The sequence below is a fragment of the Pan paniscus genome, chromosome 4, assembly GCF_029289425.2.
Source record: "Pan paniscus chromosome 4, NHGRI_mPanPan1-v2.0_pri, whole genome shotgun sequence".
Taxonomy (NCBI): Eukaryota; Metazoa; Chordata; class Mammalia; order Primates; family Hominidae; genus Pan; species Pan paniscus.
In genome coordinates this window covers 141,111,175-141,130,264 of record NC_073253.2, presented here as the reverse complement: position 1 = coordinate 141,130,264, position 19,090 = coordinate 141,111,175, and the positions used below count along the sequence as shown (strand labels likewise).

The 19,090-nt window shown below is 41.4% G+C and overlaps 1 protein-coding gene across 1 annotated transcript; it reads left to right on the top strand.

Annotated features, from left to right (window-relative positions):
• The first annotated feature begins 3,743 nt into the window (after nt 1-3,743).
• On the top strand, nt 3,744-18,856 carry GRXCR2 (glutaredoxin and cysteine rich domain containing 2). Its single transcript, XM_003829089.4, has 3 exons — nt 3,744-4,125; nt 10,035-10,262; nt 16,826-18,856. Exons 1-3 carry the CDS (start codon nt 3,790-3,792, stop codon nt 17,006-17,008), a joined length of 747 nt encoding a protein of 248 aa, XP_003829137.1. The 5' UTR covers nt 3,744-3,789; the 3' UTR covers nt 17,009-18,856.
• The last annotated feature ends 234 nt before the right edge of the window (nt 18,857-19,090 follow it).

The following is a 19,090-nucleotide window of genomic DNA, read 5'->3' as shown; positions in this document are numbered from 1 at the left end:
GAAACACCAACATCTGAAAATTTTCAGATGAACATGGTTGTTTCAAAACTTCCCATGATTTTAGGTTGGCTCACTGAAAATCTGTCTGTGAACATGGGAAATGGCATAAAAAAGTGTTGAAGAAATGTTACTTGGAAAACTCACCTCCAGCTTTGTTTTTGTTGTTGTTACTGACATTCATTTTGGGGCAATTGAAAATGTTTACTTGACAAGTAGTTGTGGAAGTCAGCTCACTGGTTTTTCTAGATGAAGATAGGCTATTGGTTATTTATTAATATTTGTTTCCTGGGAGAGATAGAAGAAAATATTCTTCTAGTTAGGAGTTCCCAATCTTTTTCATGGCATGGCACACATAGAAAATAATAATTGTTGCATGACTTGGTCTCAGCTACTCAGGAGGCTGAGGAGGGAGGATTGCTTGAGCCCAGGAGGCAGAGGTTGCAGTGAGCTAAGGTTGCACCACTGCACTCCAACCTGGGCGACAGAGCAAGACCCTGTCTCACACACAAAAAAAAGGAAAATAATAATTGTTACATTTATATGTGTGTGTTTGTGTGTGTGTGTGTGTGTGTGTATATATATATATATATATATATATACATACAATTTTTTAAGAGATAGGGTCTCACTTTGTCAACCAGGCTGGAGTGCAGTGGCATAATTGTAGCCAGCTTTAGCCTCAAACTCCTGGGCTCAAGCAATCCTCTTGCCTCAGCCTCCTGAGTAGCTGGGACTACAGACACACACCACCATGCCCAGATAATTTTTAAAAAACATTTTGTAGAGGCAAAGTCTCATTTTGTTGCCCAGGCTGGTCTCAAACTCTTTGGCTCAAGCAACCCATCTACCTCAGCCTCCTGAGTAGCTGGGATTACAGATGTGGGCCACCATGCCCAGCTTGATATTGTTCTATACAGTGAAGTAAATGAATAAGGCTAATGTAGTCCTGGGGGACACCTGGCTGCCATGAGGGCTGAGAGTTCAAGGTCTCAGTCTCCTGTGATTCATTGATGGTATGTCCCAGACAACTCTGCATCCTGGGGGAGTTACAATGTTATGAAAAGTGTATCTTTCTTTTTCTTTAAACATTGTTTCCCTAGTTCTTCTCTCCCACCTATTTCTGTACCAGTTACACAGGGAATTTACAACTGTGACACCTCTCCTTAGTAGAAAGGTAGATTAAAAAAAAAATTTTCTGATCCTACCTCTTCACTATTCTTTTTTTTTTTTTTTTGATGGAGTCTCGCTCTGTCACCAGGCTGGAGTGCAGTGGTGCAATCCTGGCTCACTGCAACCTCTGCCTCCTGGCTTCAAGTGATTCTCCTGCCCTAGCCTCCCGAGTAGCTGGGACTATAAGTGCCTGCCACCACGCCCGGCTAATTTTTGTATTTTTGGTAGAGATGAGGTTTCACTCTCTTGGCCAGGATGGTCTTGATCTCTTGACCTCGTGATCCACCTGCCTCGGCCCTTCCAAAGTGCTGGGATTACAGGCATGAGCCACCGCGCCCAGCCACCTCTTCACTATTCTATACAAAATATGCTCAATTCCTTTTTGAAAAGCTTTGTGTATTTGGTTTCTCTCACTTGAAGTCATTCATTCAACAATTACTGAGTTCTATTATGTACTGGGCACTTTGATAAACACTGGGAATAGACAGATGGTAAGGACAACTTCTGACTGCAAGATGTTCACAGTTGAATGGAGGGAAAAATAGGAAGGGCAAGGGAAAGTGAGAAGCACCTGAATGGCGGTAGGTCCGAAAGTCCCATGGCACTCTCCCTGGGGAAAGTGGGAAGGCTGCCCAGAAGCAGTGACATTTGAGGTGTGACTTGAAGGAGGAATGGAAGTTTGACACTCTAAATCAGGAGACAGAGTACTGGATAAGAGACAGAAACTTGTGGGTTTGAGAAATGGGTAAGCTTGTTGGTGTAACTGGAACACCAATCCCAGGCAGCCCCTGGAAGAGTGACAGAGGGCAAGGCTGGAAAGGAAGGAAGGTGAGGCTGGTTTTTGAGGGGCTTTGCCTGTCACATGGAACAGTTAAGACTTAAGCCCTGATGCACTAGAAAAGATTTTTCAGCAAGAGACTGACACCTGTGGATTTGTTGTTTTGGACTATTGCTCTCACATCAATATGGAGAATGGAATTGGGGGTGAGTAGGGAAGTCCTTGGGAGACAGCTGCAACTTTAAAAATCAAAGTGATGAGGGTTTGCCCTAGGGCCAGGGTGATAGGGGTAGAAGAAAGAAGGCAGTGGTGAAAGAATCCATGTGAATGGGCTGGGTGCGGTGGCTCATGCCTGTAGTCCCAGCACTTTGGGAGGTCAAGGCAAGCGGATCACGAGGTCAAGAGATTGAGACCATCCTGGCCAACATGGTGAAACTCCATCTCTACTAAAAATACAAAAATTAGCTGGGCATGGTGGCGTGTGCCTGTAGTCCCAGCTACTCGGGAGGCTGAGGCATGAGAATTGCTCGAACTCAGGAGGTGGAGGTTGCAGTGAGCCGAGATCGTACCACTGCACTCCAGCCTGGCAACAGAGTGAGACTCCGTCTCAAAAAAAAAAAAAAAAAAAGAATCCAAGCGAATGGCTGTAGGGGAATAGGAGGGGTCAATTTGGGTAACTCAGTAAATGGTGATGCTGGTAGCAAAGACAGGGAGAAAGGCTTTACTCCACTTTCAGCTCCTCACATCCAACCTACCATTTTCTACCCAGCCCAAGGGCCCTTTTCTTTACAAACCTTCTTCCATCCTTGTCTCCTTAGAGACCACTTCCTTCCCAGAGTGGCTATTCTGGGATTCAGCTGTGGGCAGTTTGCTCTCTAAGCATGAGGTTATTATTTCACCTGTGTTAGGTCTGTATGGGATTGTAGGACTGTTCTCAGGCCCAGGTCACACGCTTCTGTGCTATTCACCCCAGCCACTAGTTCAGTGTCAGGCATTTACGAAGTCCAACAGGCAATGGGGACTTGTGCTTGCAAATGAAATCTTAAATATAAAATACATACCAAGTGGAGGTGCTCTGGTTAGCGTAGGGGGAGAAGGCCCAGAATCCAGGACCCTCGGCCTTCTCCTGTTCTTAGCAGCAGCCCCCAAGAACCTCCACTGTATCTGGGACCTCATTCCCTCTTCTAGAACCAGAACTGGAAAACTTCTGGTTATGTGGGCTGATCTTGAGTTTTGGAGTCAGATAGATCTGGGTTCAAATCCCTGCTCTGTCACTTACTTAGGTGTAATAGAGCAGACAAATGATGAAGATAAATGACAAGTGGCTCTAAGCCTCACTTTCCCCTGTGTAAAACAAAGATAAGATTTTCTTTGTAGGGTTATTGTGAGGATGAAATAAAATAATGCATGTAACAATCTTTGGTACTTATGAAATGCTCACTAGATTTTAATTGTCATTGCTAACAATAAGAAGACACTTGTTAACTAATTGAGTGTCTGATCCTTATTGAATTGGCACATGTTCAGTCTAAATAAACTTCTTCATCCTCAGGTTAAGAAAGGTTAGGGTTGGGGTGAAGTCATGGTGAGCTTGGGATTATGAGAAGAATCAATCTTGTCTTATATTCCATCCACTCCATCAAACCAGAATCACCTGCCTTTTCATGAAGGTCTATCAATATTTAATGTATGGGTGTCAGTTGCTGTAAACTGACCATACCCCAGCAACAACTTGAATTAATTATATGCAGGAGGAGAGAAAATAAAATGCCTTTTTCTCAGAGGCCCAAGTTTCACCAGCTGCACGGAAGGCTGGAGACCACAGGGTCAACTTTCTGCTGATGGAGGACCCTGAGAAAAAGCTGAATCAGAAGAGTGATGGCAAACCCCGGAAAGTACGATTTAAAATCTCCTCCTCCTACAGCGGTCGAGTATTGAAGCAGGTCTTTGAGGATGGGCAGGAATTAGAGTCACCAAAGGAGGAATACCCTCACAGTTTTCTGCAAGAGTCTCTTGAACCAATGGATGGTGTTTATGGGTCTGGGGAAGTCCCCAGGCCCCAGCTGTGTTCCCCTAAGCTGACTGCTCAGAGGATCAGTGTGTTTAGAGAGGGTAATGCCTACACCTTGGCAGGCGGCCAGCCTCGGTTCAACGATTACAAGGCGAATGACCATAAGGTTGGTATTGTGCATGGCATATAGGCTTTAAGGGTAGGGCTTCCTAAACGTGTTTAGAGAAACTCCTAAATGGTTCAGATTTGTGTCTTGCTCCCCCTCCTGTACCAACCAGAACTGTTGGTGCACCAAATGGGAAGCTGTTATTAGACGAATATTTCTGGGGTAAAAATAACACGCTTGTTGACTACTAATTGCAAAGTGCAATGAGCATATATAGTATTCAAATTCCATCCAAGGTAATACATTGTAATTGGATCTTTGACTGAGTTTTCCTGGAATGTAAATTAAATAGAGGTGCAGTGGTTTTCAGGTTGTCAGACTGCGGTTTTAGACAATTATGCAGTCGTTTTGTTTCCTGAAAGAGCTGAGTATTTGAAAGTGCTCATTGTACTCCAGCCAACTACTCAGCTTGGAGTTTATCCATGTCTTGTTTTTTACCCCTATTGCCTTCCTCCTACTGCCTGCTTTGTCTATGTATTTTTCCTTTCCATTGCTCCTTAGCATAAGCTCTGGGTAGTTGGAGTCCTGGGAAGGGATGGTGAAACGCAAATCAGCCAGAGGATATGTTATGTGAGGAAGAAGTTTGAGCTAATGGTTTGATTGAAAAATGTGTTTAATCTATGAATTTCAATTACTTCCCAGTACCATGGATAATCAAAAGTCCATACATGATTTTCTTTTAAGGTGGAACCTGGAAAACATTCACTGGTATCCAAAAATTCATAGGAGATGTATATATGCTGTCAGTGGGACCATGAATGCCTTTTTAAAAAAGATAAAATACAATTATATAATGTATCCACGTTATTAATGAATAGCACACCAGGATGTGTTCTCATCTTTAAAGTGTGAAAGCCAGATAATTACTCTTGAATTATCTTTATTGTTAGTTTCCTAAGGGAATAGATAACACATCTATTGCAGACAAATGTATTACTGGCTTTACTGGCATTGGTAAAAGTATAATTATGGGCATGTTCACAATTACCAAAGATAACACTAGGCTTGTTTTTGATATTAAAAGGGGCTGTAATGAATGACCTCTTATCTTAATGGGGTGATGTATGCATTACAAAGTGTCCTCACATACTATCTCTGTCTATATCTATGGCATTGGGTCTTTACTATAACCTTGGGGAGAAAGGCCAAAGTATGGTCATTCCCATTTTGCAGAGAGAAAAATTGAGTGCCAAGTTGTTAAGGGATCCATCTGATACTACAGGGTTATTGGGTACAGAGTCAGAATAAGAATCCAGATCTTCTGATTCTACAAATGTTTTGCTTTAGGGCATGTTCCTTTTTTTAGAGAACCATATTATTACATAATAATAATAGCTACCATTTGTTGAGTGCTTATTAGGTCCTAGGCACTTGGCTAGTCTTGTACTTATACTATTTCTTTTTAACTATGTCTTATTTGTAGATTTAGAATTTACAAAGTCACAGTTCATGCAAACCTTATACAAGGCCACAGTAGATAAATTTTGGGTTGCTTGATCTTCATAAGTCATGTGCTAAATTTAGCATTTAGGAAAATGTATAATTTTTTTTTTTTTTTTAGAGACAGAGTCTCATCTGTCAACCAGGCTGGAGTGCAGTGGTATGATCATAACTCACAACAATCTCAAACTCCTGGGCTCAAGGGATCCTCCTGCCTCAGCCTCTCTGGTAGCTAGGACTATAGAATTTATATATCTAGGTAAATGAGTCTTCATGGCAGCATGGCTCAGTTGGTTAAAACACAGTACTCTATGTGTTTTAGAGGCCACGTTGAAGGTCTGATTCCTGCTTGGCCTCATTATCTCTGTTTTCTTTGTTTCCTGATCAAGTGCCCCATCCCAATCATAGCCAGCTTCTGAGCATGAGAGTGGCCAGGATGGATTCATGTAGCTGCACACCCTGGAATCATTTGTCAATGTGGTATTTATGAAAAAGAAGAAAATGAGAGCTAATGTCATGACTTTTCAATAACGAATCCAAATGTAAAACACTTCCTAGTAAATATTGGCTATGAGACCACATTGGGTAGCAATTAAGTGCAATAATTCAAAGCAAGGGCTCTGAACTCAAACAGACATATGTACAACATTGTTCATAGCAGCATTATTCTCAATTGCCTAAAGGTGGAAAGAACCCAAATGTCCATAGACTGACGAATGGATAAACAAGATGCGGTATGTACATACAACACAATATTATTCAGTCTTGAAAAGGAAGGCCATTTTGACACATGCACAACATGGTTGACCCTTGAAGACATTATACTAAATGAAATAAGCCAGTCACGAAAACACAAATACTGTATGATTGCACTTATTTGAGGTACCTAGAGTAGTCAAAATCATAGAGACAGCAAGTAGAATGGTGGTTGGCAGGGGCTGGGGGCAGGGGAGAAGAAGAGTCATTGTTTAATGGATACAGAGTTTCAATTTGGGAAGAAGAAAACGTTCTGGAGATGAATGGTGGTCATGGCTGCACAGTGATGTGAATGCACTTAATGTCACTGAGTTATACACTTAGAAAGGGTTAAAATGGTAAATTCTATGTTATGTACAGATTACCATGATAAGATATATATATCTTTTTAAAAAACAAGGACTTTGATACCTGTCAAACCTGAGCTTCATGTTCAGTCCTACCCATTTACTGCGTAAGCTCGAACAAGCTAGTTAACCCTGTTGACCTTCAACGTCATTGTGATATGAGGGTAATCAAAGGAGTTGCTTAAGAGTTGTTGTGATGATTTTGAAAGATAACACATAAGAAGCTCAGGCCAGGCACGGTGGCCCACACCTGTAATCCCAGCACTTGGGGAGACCGAGGAGGGCAGGTCACGAGGTCAGGAGATGGAGACCATCCTGGCTAACACGGTGAAACCCTGTCTCTACTAAAAATACAAAAAATTAGCCAGGTGTGGTGGCGGCCGCCTGTAGTCCCAGCTACTCGGGAGGCTGAGGCAGGAGAATGGCGTGAACCCGTGAGGCGGAGCTTGCAGTGAGCTGAGATTGCACCACTGCACTCCAGCCTGGGTGACAGAGCAAGACTCTGCCTCAAAAAAAAAAAAAAAAAAAAAAAAAGAGAGAGAGAGAAAAAGAAGCTCTTAGCATTGTGCCTGGCACATTTTATGTGCTTAGCGAATGTTACCCACCATTGTAATAACGAGCAGGTTCTTATCAAAGAAATGTTGAGTCTTTTAAATTTTATGTGATGGGTAGAGAAAAAGGTTATAAATAATAAAAATATTTTAAGCAATTAAAACTGAAGTTTATAAGGTTCAAAGAAAATGGAAGGGAAAAGGAAGGGAGGTAACATTTACTGAACACCTACTTTATACATATTGCATAATTTCATCTTCACAACATTTCTATGAGAGTTTTACAGATTGGAAAAACGGAAGTTCATAAGGATTAACTAACTTGCAAATCTCATACAGTCGTCAAACAACATTTTAATACAATCTGAACTCAGGTCTGTCTATCTCCAAAGCCCACTGAATTTCTAGTACCCAATAAGGCATTTCTGCATTTAAAAACAGAGCAGTGGAAAGATTTAATAGTGCCTGATCAATAATCTCTAGTCATGTTGCCACAGACAAAAGAGTATTTACAAGTGCTCAATCACACAGGTTGCCATTCTGTGCACTAGAAAGGAAATGAAAAATTCTTGGCTTTGTCCTGGCCCTCTATCATGTAAGAGTGGGTGTTCCCCATTGACATTTGATGTAACCGCATAACGTGAACTTTCATTACATCCAGAGAGTTTTCTTAGACACAAGGAAGAATTTGCCTATCAGGGTAACTAAAACTTAAACACACCTTAAAAGTGACTTGAGACCCTCCATCTTTGGGGTACATCAAAAAATAAACTTGCTATCTTGGGTGTCTCAGACATTGAGCAGCTCAGAAACAGGGGTTTGGAGTAGGTGATCTCAGATTCTCTTAGCATATTGAGAGTTTTGTTTTGAAAAAAATCAGCTCTAGAGATGAAAAGCTTCCTAGTAACTGAACCTCATTGGCTATTACTGGAAGTAGAAATGGAACCTTCGAAAAGTACCACCATCCTTATCTTCTGATATTCAGAAACTGATAGTCCAGAGTGTGAAATAAGAATCCAGCCTGCATAAAACAATAGGAAATGGAAGCTGCTACACGATCCCTTGAAGAAAGGGAGAGAAAATCGGGCCAGATAGGAAGCTTGTGGCTTAATAAATAATTATTGAAAACTCCATGGGTGTTTCAAGAAAGAGAGCCTGAATATTGAAGTCTTGCTCAAGCCAGGTTTTGGCTGAATATCTTTTAAATACAAGACTGCTTAACTGTAGCGTATAAATAGATTTGGTTTATACAGTCCTATAAGCAGGGCAGAATACTTCATGCTGAGGTATTGAGTTGTGTAGTATGATTGTGCATGCACTACCGAAGAATAATTTTAAATAATAACAATGGCAACAGTTCTCACAATCTGCATAGTGTGCAGATTGTGACAATCAACATATAAAATAAAAACACTATTTTATATGTTTTTCGTGGTACCTCCCACCCCCAGAAGTTGATATAATTAGCCTCAGGGATGAAAGTAAACATATTTAACCACAGGAACATTGCTCAATCAGCAGAGAAGCCAATAGAGTGTTGGAGAAGAGTACTGAGACTTGGGTCCCTAAGTATTAACTCTTACATCACTAGGTTTAGGGATGTTAGAGGCCCTGAAGGGAGGCTGGGGTAATTGGAGGGCACTCAGGAGTCTCAGGACAACACATGTTTACCACTCAGTATGGAAGCATTTCTGTATTTTAATCACTAGCTTGATTGTGGTGATGCCTACCAGCTGGATATCAGCCCCTTTGCAAATGAGCAAACTGAAGTTGAGAGGTTACATGACTTTCCCGTATGTCACAATCACACTACACAACTAAATATCTCAGCATGAAATACTCTGCCCTGCTTACAGAACTGTATAAACCAAATCTGTTTAGATGCTGCAGTCAGGCAGTCTTCTATTTAAAGTAATTTCTAAACAGTTACCCTCCAGTCCTCTCTACTGCATTGTGGTATTGTCCAGGTTTATTCCTGAGCAAATGATTAAGTAACACATGACAAATCCATGCAAGAGAACAAAAGCTATTAATAATGATGCTTTAGAAGTCTATTTATTGGCATAGATGATTTTCATATTATATAGCTAATGAAAAAATAGGTTGCAACAGAGTATATATTATGATCGTATTTTTTTAGGGGGGAAAATACTTTTAAATAGTGTGATATAGGTAGTAAAAATATGGGCTTTAGGGTGACAGACTTGGGTTCCAATTCTAGTTACAATGCCCGAGTAACTCTGTCACCTTGGTGGGGCACTTAACCCCACTGAGTCTCAGTCTCCTCACCTTAAAATGTGGAAACTATAGCATCTGCCTCATAGGGATGTTTGGGGAGAAACTGAGGCAATGTTGGTAAAATGCTTAGCATGATGCCTGAGACACAAATAGTGCTCAGTAAATGGTATCTACTAATATTATTATTTATGCTGATAAAAAATTGGAGAGATATTTATATAAAACGAAAAAGTGTCCCTCTGTATTTATTAAACACTCATTGTACCCAGCCCTGCATTGGCTGTTGGGGTATGCAGTACAAATAGAAGCTCTAGCCCCTGCCCTCCAGACTCTCATACTCTGAGTAGTTCAGCTTTGATTGGTCACCATCAACAGGAAGAAGGAAACTGGCTTTCATGGCTTTTAGAGAGAGCAAACAGACCAGGGAATGAACTGTGACTTTGGGGTCTGATGGGATCAAAAATGCTGGGTGGTAGAAGTTCCTTCTCTGCTGTTTCCTGGTATGTTGGACAGGTTCTGCAGCCCTCTACTTGGTGATTGGTGGTAAAGTTTCCATGCTCATTCTCCATTTCTCTAGCCCCTACCTATTATAGATTTTGGAAAGATAATCATCTACACTAATAACCTGAAAATCATTCGAACCCCAATGGACAAAAGAGATTTTGTGAGGAAAATTCTCCAGAAGGAAGAGGAGGCTGAGGAAGAGTCTCTGATGAACAAAGAAGAAAGCTATGGAGGCAGGGACCAGCACGACAGACCTTTGGTGGAGGCAGAAAGCACATTCCCCCAAAACCGGTATACACAGGTGCGTTGGGGAGCTTGACTGTCCTGCTCAGAGCTGGCCCTACAGCAATGGTCTCCAAGCTGGCTTGACTGTGCACTGCTTAAGTAAAACCTTTTGAATATGAATACTTAAGATACCTAAACTTGAAGATATGAGGAATTTTAACATTTGTTATATTTTAATGGTACATTGTTAGCAATAGCAGTTGTAAGTCCATATTTCAGATACTCTAAATTTTTAATTTTTTGGCTGACTTCTTTTTAGATCTGATTAAATATTTATTGTTTTCACTGTGCAGTGTGGTTTATGAACAGCTGGTTCTAGAGGTGGAAAAAAATATCAGCCCTATATTTTCTTTTTTCTTTCTTTCTTTTTTTTTTTTTTTGAGAAGGAGTTTCACTCTTTTTGCCTGGGCTGGATTGCAATGGCGTGATCTTGGCTCACTGCAACCTCTGTCTCCTGGATAAGTGATTCTCCTGCCTCAGCCTCCTGAGTAGCTGGGATTTCAGGCACCCACCACCATGCCTGTCTAATTTTTTTTTAATTTTTAATAGAGATGGGGTTTCATCATGTTGTCCAGGCTGGTCCCGAACTCCTGTCTTCAAGTGCTCCAACTGCCTCGGCCTCCCAAAGTGCTGGGATTACAAGCATGAGCCACCGTGCCTGGCCTGGCCCTATCTTTTCTTATGGGTTCACTTGTTCTTCTATTATTGGTGTTATCCTTGATCCATAGTCTCCTGGAAGACATCATGTAAAGTCATGATTCCATTTGGCAGATTAGTTTAGCTAAAACTAAGGAGTATCCTTTGTAAATCCACTAGACCAGGCACAAGTAAACTGCAACATGTTGCAATGTGCTGAAAGTGAACAAGTGAGCTGGACGCTATTGTCAGCAACATTTGAACATCACTCTTACTCCAGGGTCCCTTGGGTACCACACTTGTCTAGTGACTGCCTGACCTAATATGGCTGTTAGTGTCCACAAGTTTATTAAAAGTTAGTATAAAAATTCTTTTAAAAATGTTAATAAGGCTTAATATCTGCCTAATTGTAGATAAAAAGTAAATATAAATATTCCAATGTTTTCCTCTCATACCCCTTAGAAGTGTGCACACACCACCTTGGAAACCATAGCTCAGACATGCTCAGACCAGGGGGAGGAGGGCTGATATTCATTAATTCACAGTGTGAGGTTGGGGGTGGAGGAAGCAATTTTGATGCATTTAAGCCAAAAGATTAAAAGCTTGGGTAGCTGGATAAATGAATTTTCTCTCTCTTAGATTCCATCTCCTGGGACTTGATGTTTTCTGTGGGATTCACTGTAATCTCCTGGGATTGCTATGAAAAAATTGGTCAGAGGCTTTCTGGAACTTGAGTGATGTCTCTACTCTGGGAGGGTTCAATTGATGAGAACAAGAAGGTCATGACTGGGCTTTGAGTAATGGCCTTAGACAAGAGGCACCAAAGGCTCCTTCTTATCTCATTTCTCCCATATCATAAGTCTATCTACCTCTCTACAGTTTCTCTAAAATCTACTTTTTTCTCTCTTCCTTTCTACCTCTCCTTCCCTTCCCCTAGAGCATAAGCAACTGGGACTCTAGCAAAAGGTTCTGAAAGTTCCACTCACATCCATTCAGGTACCTTTCCAACCTGCCCCCACACTCAAAAAGATATTTTTAAATGTAATCTGATTAGGTCACCCCCTTTGTCACTGTATTAGTCCATTTTCACACTGCTCTAAAGATAGTACTTGAGACTGAGTAATACATAAACAAAGGAGGTTTAATTGACTCACAGTTCCAAATGGCTGGGGAGGCCTCAGGAAACTTACAATCTTGGTGGAAGGTGAAGGGGAAGCAAGGCACATCTTACATGGCAGCAGGGGAGAGAAAGAGAGAGAGAGAGCTTGAGAAAGTGCCATGCTTTAAAACCACCAGCTCTGGTGAGAACTCACTTATCACGAGAACAGCATGAGGGAAACCGCCCCCATGATCCAATCACCTTCCACCAGGTTCCCCCCTTGACACATGGAGATTACAATTCAAGATGAGATTTGGGTAGGGACACAGAGCCAAACCATATCAGTCACCCCCTCTAAGCTTTCAGTGTCTTTTCATTGCTTGGGATAAAACCGCAAACTCCTTACTTGTCCTAGAAAGCTCTGTGTAGCCTGGCCTCTGCTGGCCCCTCCAGCATCATCTCTTACACATCTTTTCTCATGCTCTTGGCCCCAGGCACACTGCCCATCTCCCTATCTCCATACCTCATATATTATTTTCTCTTTCCTACCAGAGGCCAATCCCCTCTGCCTGGAATGTCCCCAGACTCCCACCACCTTGCCTTCAGCTTCTGAGATCTCAGAGGAGGCATCACTTCCTCAGAGGGATCTTCCCTGGCTTCCATGAGGAAAAAAATCCTCTAGGATTGACCTGTCAGGGCACCTTACACCCCTCATCACAGTTGCAATCTTACTTTAATTTGTGTGATTATTTGGTTGGTGTTTGCTCTTACCAATTAGGTCTCCATGAGGTCAGGCCTGGCCATGTTTATGCTGGGTGCAACATTGTAGTTCCAGTATCAGAAAAATACAGCCTGGCATATAACAGGTAATCAGTGAATATTAGTTAAATGTTTGTGGAAAGAATACTGGAATTTGAGACCAAAGTGCCAGCTGGTAAGAAGTCTTTGGCCATTACCTTCTCTCATGTTCTATGCAGAACTATTAAGAACCTAGCCTGGGCCGGGTGTGGTAGTTCATGCTTGTAATCCCAGGCAGAGGAGGGAAGATCCCTTGAGCCCAGGAGCTCAAAACTAGCCTGGGCAACATAATGAGACCTGTCTTTACAAAAAAATTTTTAAAAAAGAACCTAACCTGGCAGCAGGCAGATGACCGAACATGTTGATCCAAAGCGCTACCTTCCCACTATAAAATTTTTTAATTCTATTATCTATCTTACTATATTGTAAGTTGTAGGAACATGTATTTTCAGAAGAGGACCAGAAATGATAAAAGGCAGGTCATACTGCAGGCCTGAATAAAAAAGCAAGAGTAAGCCTGATATGACAATTACCTTTAAGTTCAATTTGGAGAGATCTGCTAGGACAGAGGTGTGCAGCAGAAGTTTGCTGTGAAAGGTTATACTTCACTTGTCTGTCCTTTAAACTCTGTTTTAAATTGCTATTTGTTTGCCCAATCCCTCATGCAGTAAATGCCCAGACAAGTTTTATTTTAAAAGAGAAGGTCAAAGAACATCAAGGAGCCCCTTCTGACCAAGAGCCTCTTTGTTCTGTTAGATGGAACGGGGCAGCAGTGAGAATCTGATGAAAGAGTAGGGCAAGGCTGAAAGCCCGGCCAGGTTTGAGCTTCTGTATTAACTATCAAAGAAGTGGATAGGAATAATTGAATCGAGCCACAGCAAAAGGTGGAAAGGGAAAAATTTGGCTTTGTGCTCAGTGAATTTGAGGCCATAAATCATTTGGGCTTCTTTATGCTTTATGTGATCTCACTTTGAAATAATAGCAATAATCATCTCATCATAATCATAATCATAATAGCTGCCATTTATTGAGGACTCATGATAGCCAGGCACCATGACCAATGCTCCATGCAACAGTTCATTTAACTTTTTCAAGAACCCTGTGAGGTAGATATTATTAATAGTCACATTCTGCAGCTAGGGAAACTGAGGCTCAGGTTAAGTAACTTGCCAGAGATCATTAGAGCCAGTAGTCAAATCTAGGTCCATTTGTTGAACAGTCTCTTGACCATAACCACCCTATTATGCAGTCTCAATTGGCACTGGTTACCATCTTCAGGGCTCTACAAGCCTTGGAGTCTGCAGTAAAAGATCAGGCCCCTCTTCTTGGTCATGGAGCTAGTGGAGGTGGATTGGTGGGTCTGTTGGGTTCTAGAACCTAAGCTATGCTGTGCAACTATGTTCTATATCCTGCTAAATATTTTCTGAGAATAATTTTAAAAGATACAGAGAAAGGAAGAAAGAGGCTTATAGTATACAAGTCTTGTATAGAGTGGTGCTTATTAAATACTTGCTGAATTAGTTGAATGATTAAAAAGAGCATGTTGAGGGTACGTGGTCAGAGAGTGGTAACCCAGAATAAGAATGGAAACTCCAGTGAAACTTCTAACAATGTAGTGCACCCTAGAACTATATGACATTAGATATAATTTGATGGAAGACGTGTTCTTATTCTCTACAGAAGGCTTACTAGGTCATTTCATTAATCTTTCAATATCTGATCTGGCGTTTTATGCAAATGAATTTTTGGATCACATGTATAGCATTATGGTAGGATTTTACTGTACTTTCCCTCGCAGTGTGGACTTATGTTATTAAAATCTCACTGGGATGAAGTACAAAACATAAAACCTAATGGATTTGGCAGGAAATGAATCGTGGCAATTTGCTTTAAGAATATTTTTGCAAATATGTATTATTTTGAATACTTTAAGAAAACAAATTCTCCATTGTTAATATACTAAAATATGGTAGCAATCAATAAAATATTAACGAAAGGGTACATAGACCTGATTTGAGTTTTTGTCAATTGGGTAATTACTTTCATTCCTTAAATCTAGAATAAATAAAATTTAGTATCTTCTTAGGCAATTTGCAGCATGATGGAGCTATTTTCAAAACTTATGCCTCCCTTTTCAGGGATTATTTTTATTCTTAGGTTATAAAAGAAAGCTGAATGAGTTGGGTAGAGCTACCCAGTGGACTCCTGCTGTCTTGTTGGTCCCTAGAATTTAAGAAAAGGAAGGGTTCTCCAGATATTATTGTTCATTTGTTTATTCATTTGACATAAGTAGCATGCCAGGCACTGCACTAGATGTTTGGGAAGTGATCATGAAATGGTACAAGTCCAGAGAGCTCCCTGTCTAATCAACAGGAACTTTCATTGGAGTATGGGATACCTGTCATGCGAGGGGCAGTACAGGTGGCCATGGGGGTGGGGGAACTCCTGGTTCAGAGCTGTGGGTGGGCAAGCCTTCTTGGAGGAAGAGCTGCTAAGCTGACTTCTGGGGACAAGCAGGAGTTGGCTGCGTTGGGATTGGGGAAAGGTCCCTGGAGACCAAGTACAGAGAGGCCCATGAACAAGATCCTGATGAAAGAAGTGACAAAAAATTTAAATCGGCTAAGGAGACTGGGTTTTATCCTGAGGTTTTATCTGGAGGGCAAGTGTTCATTAAAAAGGTTTCCTGATTGCTTTCTATGTGACAATCACTACTGCAGGCAACTTAATAAGCTTGGCATCAGTGGGAAGAACATACCACAAGACCAGAGGCATGGGTCCACACTCAGTTCATGCCAGAGTCAGTGGGCAATTGGGCTGGGATTGCAGTTGTGGGATGAAGAAAGCAGGATGGATTTGAGATTTTCAGAAGCTGAAATGGCCAGGACTTGGTACTGAATTTAGCAGGTTTCCATCTAGTATCTCCCCTTATTTCTGGGAAGGTTCATAGTCTATAAGGAGTACCAAGATCACCAATTTCCTTAAGATAGCTTTAAGGGGGAGAGCAAGAAAATAGCCAAGGAACATTTTCTGAAGAGTGGGAGTCAAGAACTGGAGATTTGTTAGCAAGGCTTAGGAGAAGGTGCACCTATGATCTGACAGATAATATTGCATTACATATATTCTCTCATTTAATGTTCCAGCTACTCAGAAGGGTAAGCATTATTATTCAATTCTATAAATAAAGAAACAGATTGGGAGAGGCTAAGGGAACTATTCAAGTTGCACAGCTGATGGCAGACAATAGCCTCAGTCCTAGTCTATTAACTCCAAAGTACAGAGCTCTTAATCACTGGGCCTTAGCTCTCAAAGAGAATAAAGATATAAGTACTGCAAGCATTCAGAGCTAAGCTTTGAAGGATTGTAACATTTATCGATTCATTCATTTCTCCACTCAGTCTCTCAGTCACACAGAACAGTCTTGGGCATTTACTATGGACAACTACAATGAGGGGCTGTGTACATAGGCATTAGGAGCATGAATTCTGGTGCTCAAATCGCTGAGATGAGAACCCACCTCTTCCTTTTTCAAGCTGTGTGTGTGACCATTGGCAAACAACTTCTCAGTATCTCATTTTCCCATCTGCAACACAAGGATAATAATACTTACACTATCTCACTGGGATTTTGTGAGGATTAGATGGATGATATATAGGAAGCACTTAGAACAGCACCTGGCACCTATCAGGCATGCTACAAGGGTTCACTTGTAGTATTTGGCAATAAGGAAAATAAAGTCCTTGCCCTTTATGGAGCTTACAGAAAAAACAGGTCAGAGATAGTGACAAGGGCAATGAAGATCATGAAGTCTCGGAATGCGAAGTGTGGTGGCACTGGATGCTGTCTTAGAGGTGTCCACCAGGGGAATCCTCTCTGATAAAATTGCTGTGACTATTCTGGGTCCCAGATGATTCTCTCACTGACATTCGTGGGAAGCATTTTCCTCTATTGTGCCCCAGCCTTTGCTGTAGTCTAGTGCTGTTTTGACCTGCATGTGAACAACGGACTTGAACTGCTGCTTTGACTAAACCCTAACCTGTCTCTTGCAGGAAGGGGATATTCCCGAGGACAGCTGTTTTCACTGCCGAGGGTCGGGCAGTGCCACCTGCTCTCTGTGCCACGGCAGCAAGTTCTCGATGCTGGCCAACAGATTTAAGGAGTCCTATCGGGCCCTGAGGTGCCCTGCCTGCAATGAGAATGGCCTACAGCCTTGCCAGATTTGCAATCAATAGCCCATGGCTTTTGCATGTCCACTGTTATCTTACCCTCCCTAAAGTTATTTCTAATAAACCGCCCCCTTCTCCTCCTCCTGCCTCTCCCAACAAGGAGGCCACAGTGGCTGCAGTCACTCCCACTGCTGGCAAAACTCATTTATCTGATGACATTTTGTGAGGCCGGTAACATCTCTGTGTGGGTCTAAGTGGCAGGGGCATTTCTGAATTATAGTCTGCTTTGAAACTGGTTCTAAAGTTATCCTTCCAGGATGGTGTGAGTGTATCTCACTTGACTTAGCTCAGTTTTCTCCTTGCTTCAGTGAGCAAATACATGTACACTTCAGGCATCAGGTTGGGAGTTATTTTGCAAAATTATGTGGTGAGAAAGGAGTAAAAAAGGCAGGTTTCTGATGAACTGATTTCTTGTTGCTTATAATGCATCTCATGTGATTATTAGTCAAACTGAATTTCTGATTAAGCAGAAGAGGAAAGGGACAGCCAACGCTGAACGCACTAGCAGGCCACAGCAAGCAAAATGGGATGTTCACTGTGGAGACAGGCAAGCCAAGGAGCCTTCCCTTTCAAAGTCCTGAACCTCTTCCATGTGGTGTGTTTGGATAATATTTATGCAGACAGTGAGCAATACTATTTCTTAAGTCAAGATGAGATAAGACATTTTTGTGTGCCTCTAGCTACTGAGGTTATAAGCCAAGTCAAAGTTATTTATGATAAATTTGGTGCTCAAATATGTGTGTATGATATAACTTCTTCGAGCCCCTGAATTACTACCAAATAAATAAATCCACTTTAAGTCTAGAACCTAGCCATGATCTCTTCATAAAGGACTGCAGGTATTTTATAGATTACCTACTGGAAATCTCTAAAAGAAAAAAATTAACCAAGGCTGATTTTTAGCAGTAATGTTTCTACTATCCATGAATATGCATAGTAAGGATGATTCTTTCCTCTTGAGGTTGGTTATAAAATTAGAACATACTTTTGTTAATGAACTTTTATAGCTCTAACACCCACTCCCCAAGCCCCTTAAGAATAACACTGCAAAATTTATCTCTTGAGACCTGCTGCGTTCTGTGATAATAATTTTGATTTCATAACTTAATAATTTCTCAAGATTTGTTTGTTATTCTCTAATATTCAGTGTTTAACATAATTTAACAATGGAATGCTTTTCAGGCAATATAAATAATTCTAATAAAAAAGACTAAAATATTTTTGAAGCCATGATAGTTTTGCCTGTCCTTTCATACTCAGGAGTTACCATATTGCTCACCAGCTTTCTTTGCTTCTGTCCGTAACTGTTATACCTCCTGCCTCTGTTTATGTTTTCTCACAGCTGTTGGCTCTTCTGACTTTTCAGAATACTAGAGGAAGGAGGGATGTTGAGAGTGTATTCTGCTTTTTTTTTTTTTTTTTTTGTGGGAGACAGAGTCCGCTCTGTTGCTCAGGCTGGAGTGCAGTGGTGCAATCTTGGTTCATTGCAACCTCTGCCTCCCGGGTTCAAGTGATTCTCCTGCTTCCGCCTCCTGAGTAGCTGGGATCACAGGCACACGCCACCACTCCCAGCTAATTTTTGTGTTTTTAGTAGAGACGGGGTTTCGTCATGTTGGCCAGGCTGGTCTCCAACTCCTGACCTCAGGTGATCTGCCCATCTCGGCCTCCCAAAGTGCTGGGATTACAGGCATGAACCACCACGCCTGGCCCTATTCTGCTTTTCGACAGGAATATTCCATCACAAATATTGTTTGAGCCCCGCTGCATACAGGACAGTATTCCAAAGTGCTTGATGTATCATGTTACCCAGAGAGGCATCATCCCTTTGGTATCTCATGGAACTTAGTTTTAGAGGAGGAGATAGATACATAAATGGATAATTGCAATGCACTGTGACAAGTGCTGGGATAGGATAATTACAGGGAGCATTTGGAGCATGCAGAAGGGGCATCTAATTTAAGCCTTAGTGGGGTTATGCAGGTTGCCCAGAGGAAGAAGTGTGAGCAACCTCAGCTTCTGTAAAGAGCCTTTAATGTTTTTCATCACATAATAAATAACCTACTAATGATCACATTTATTGTGTTCATT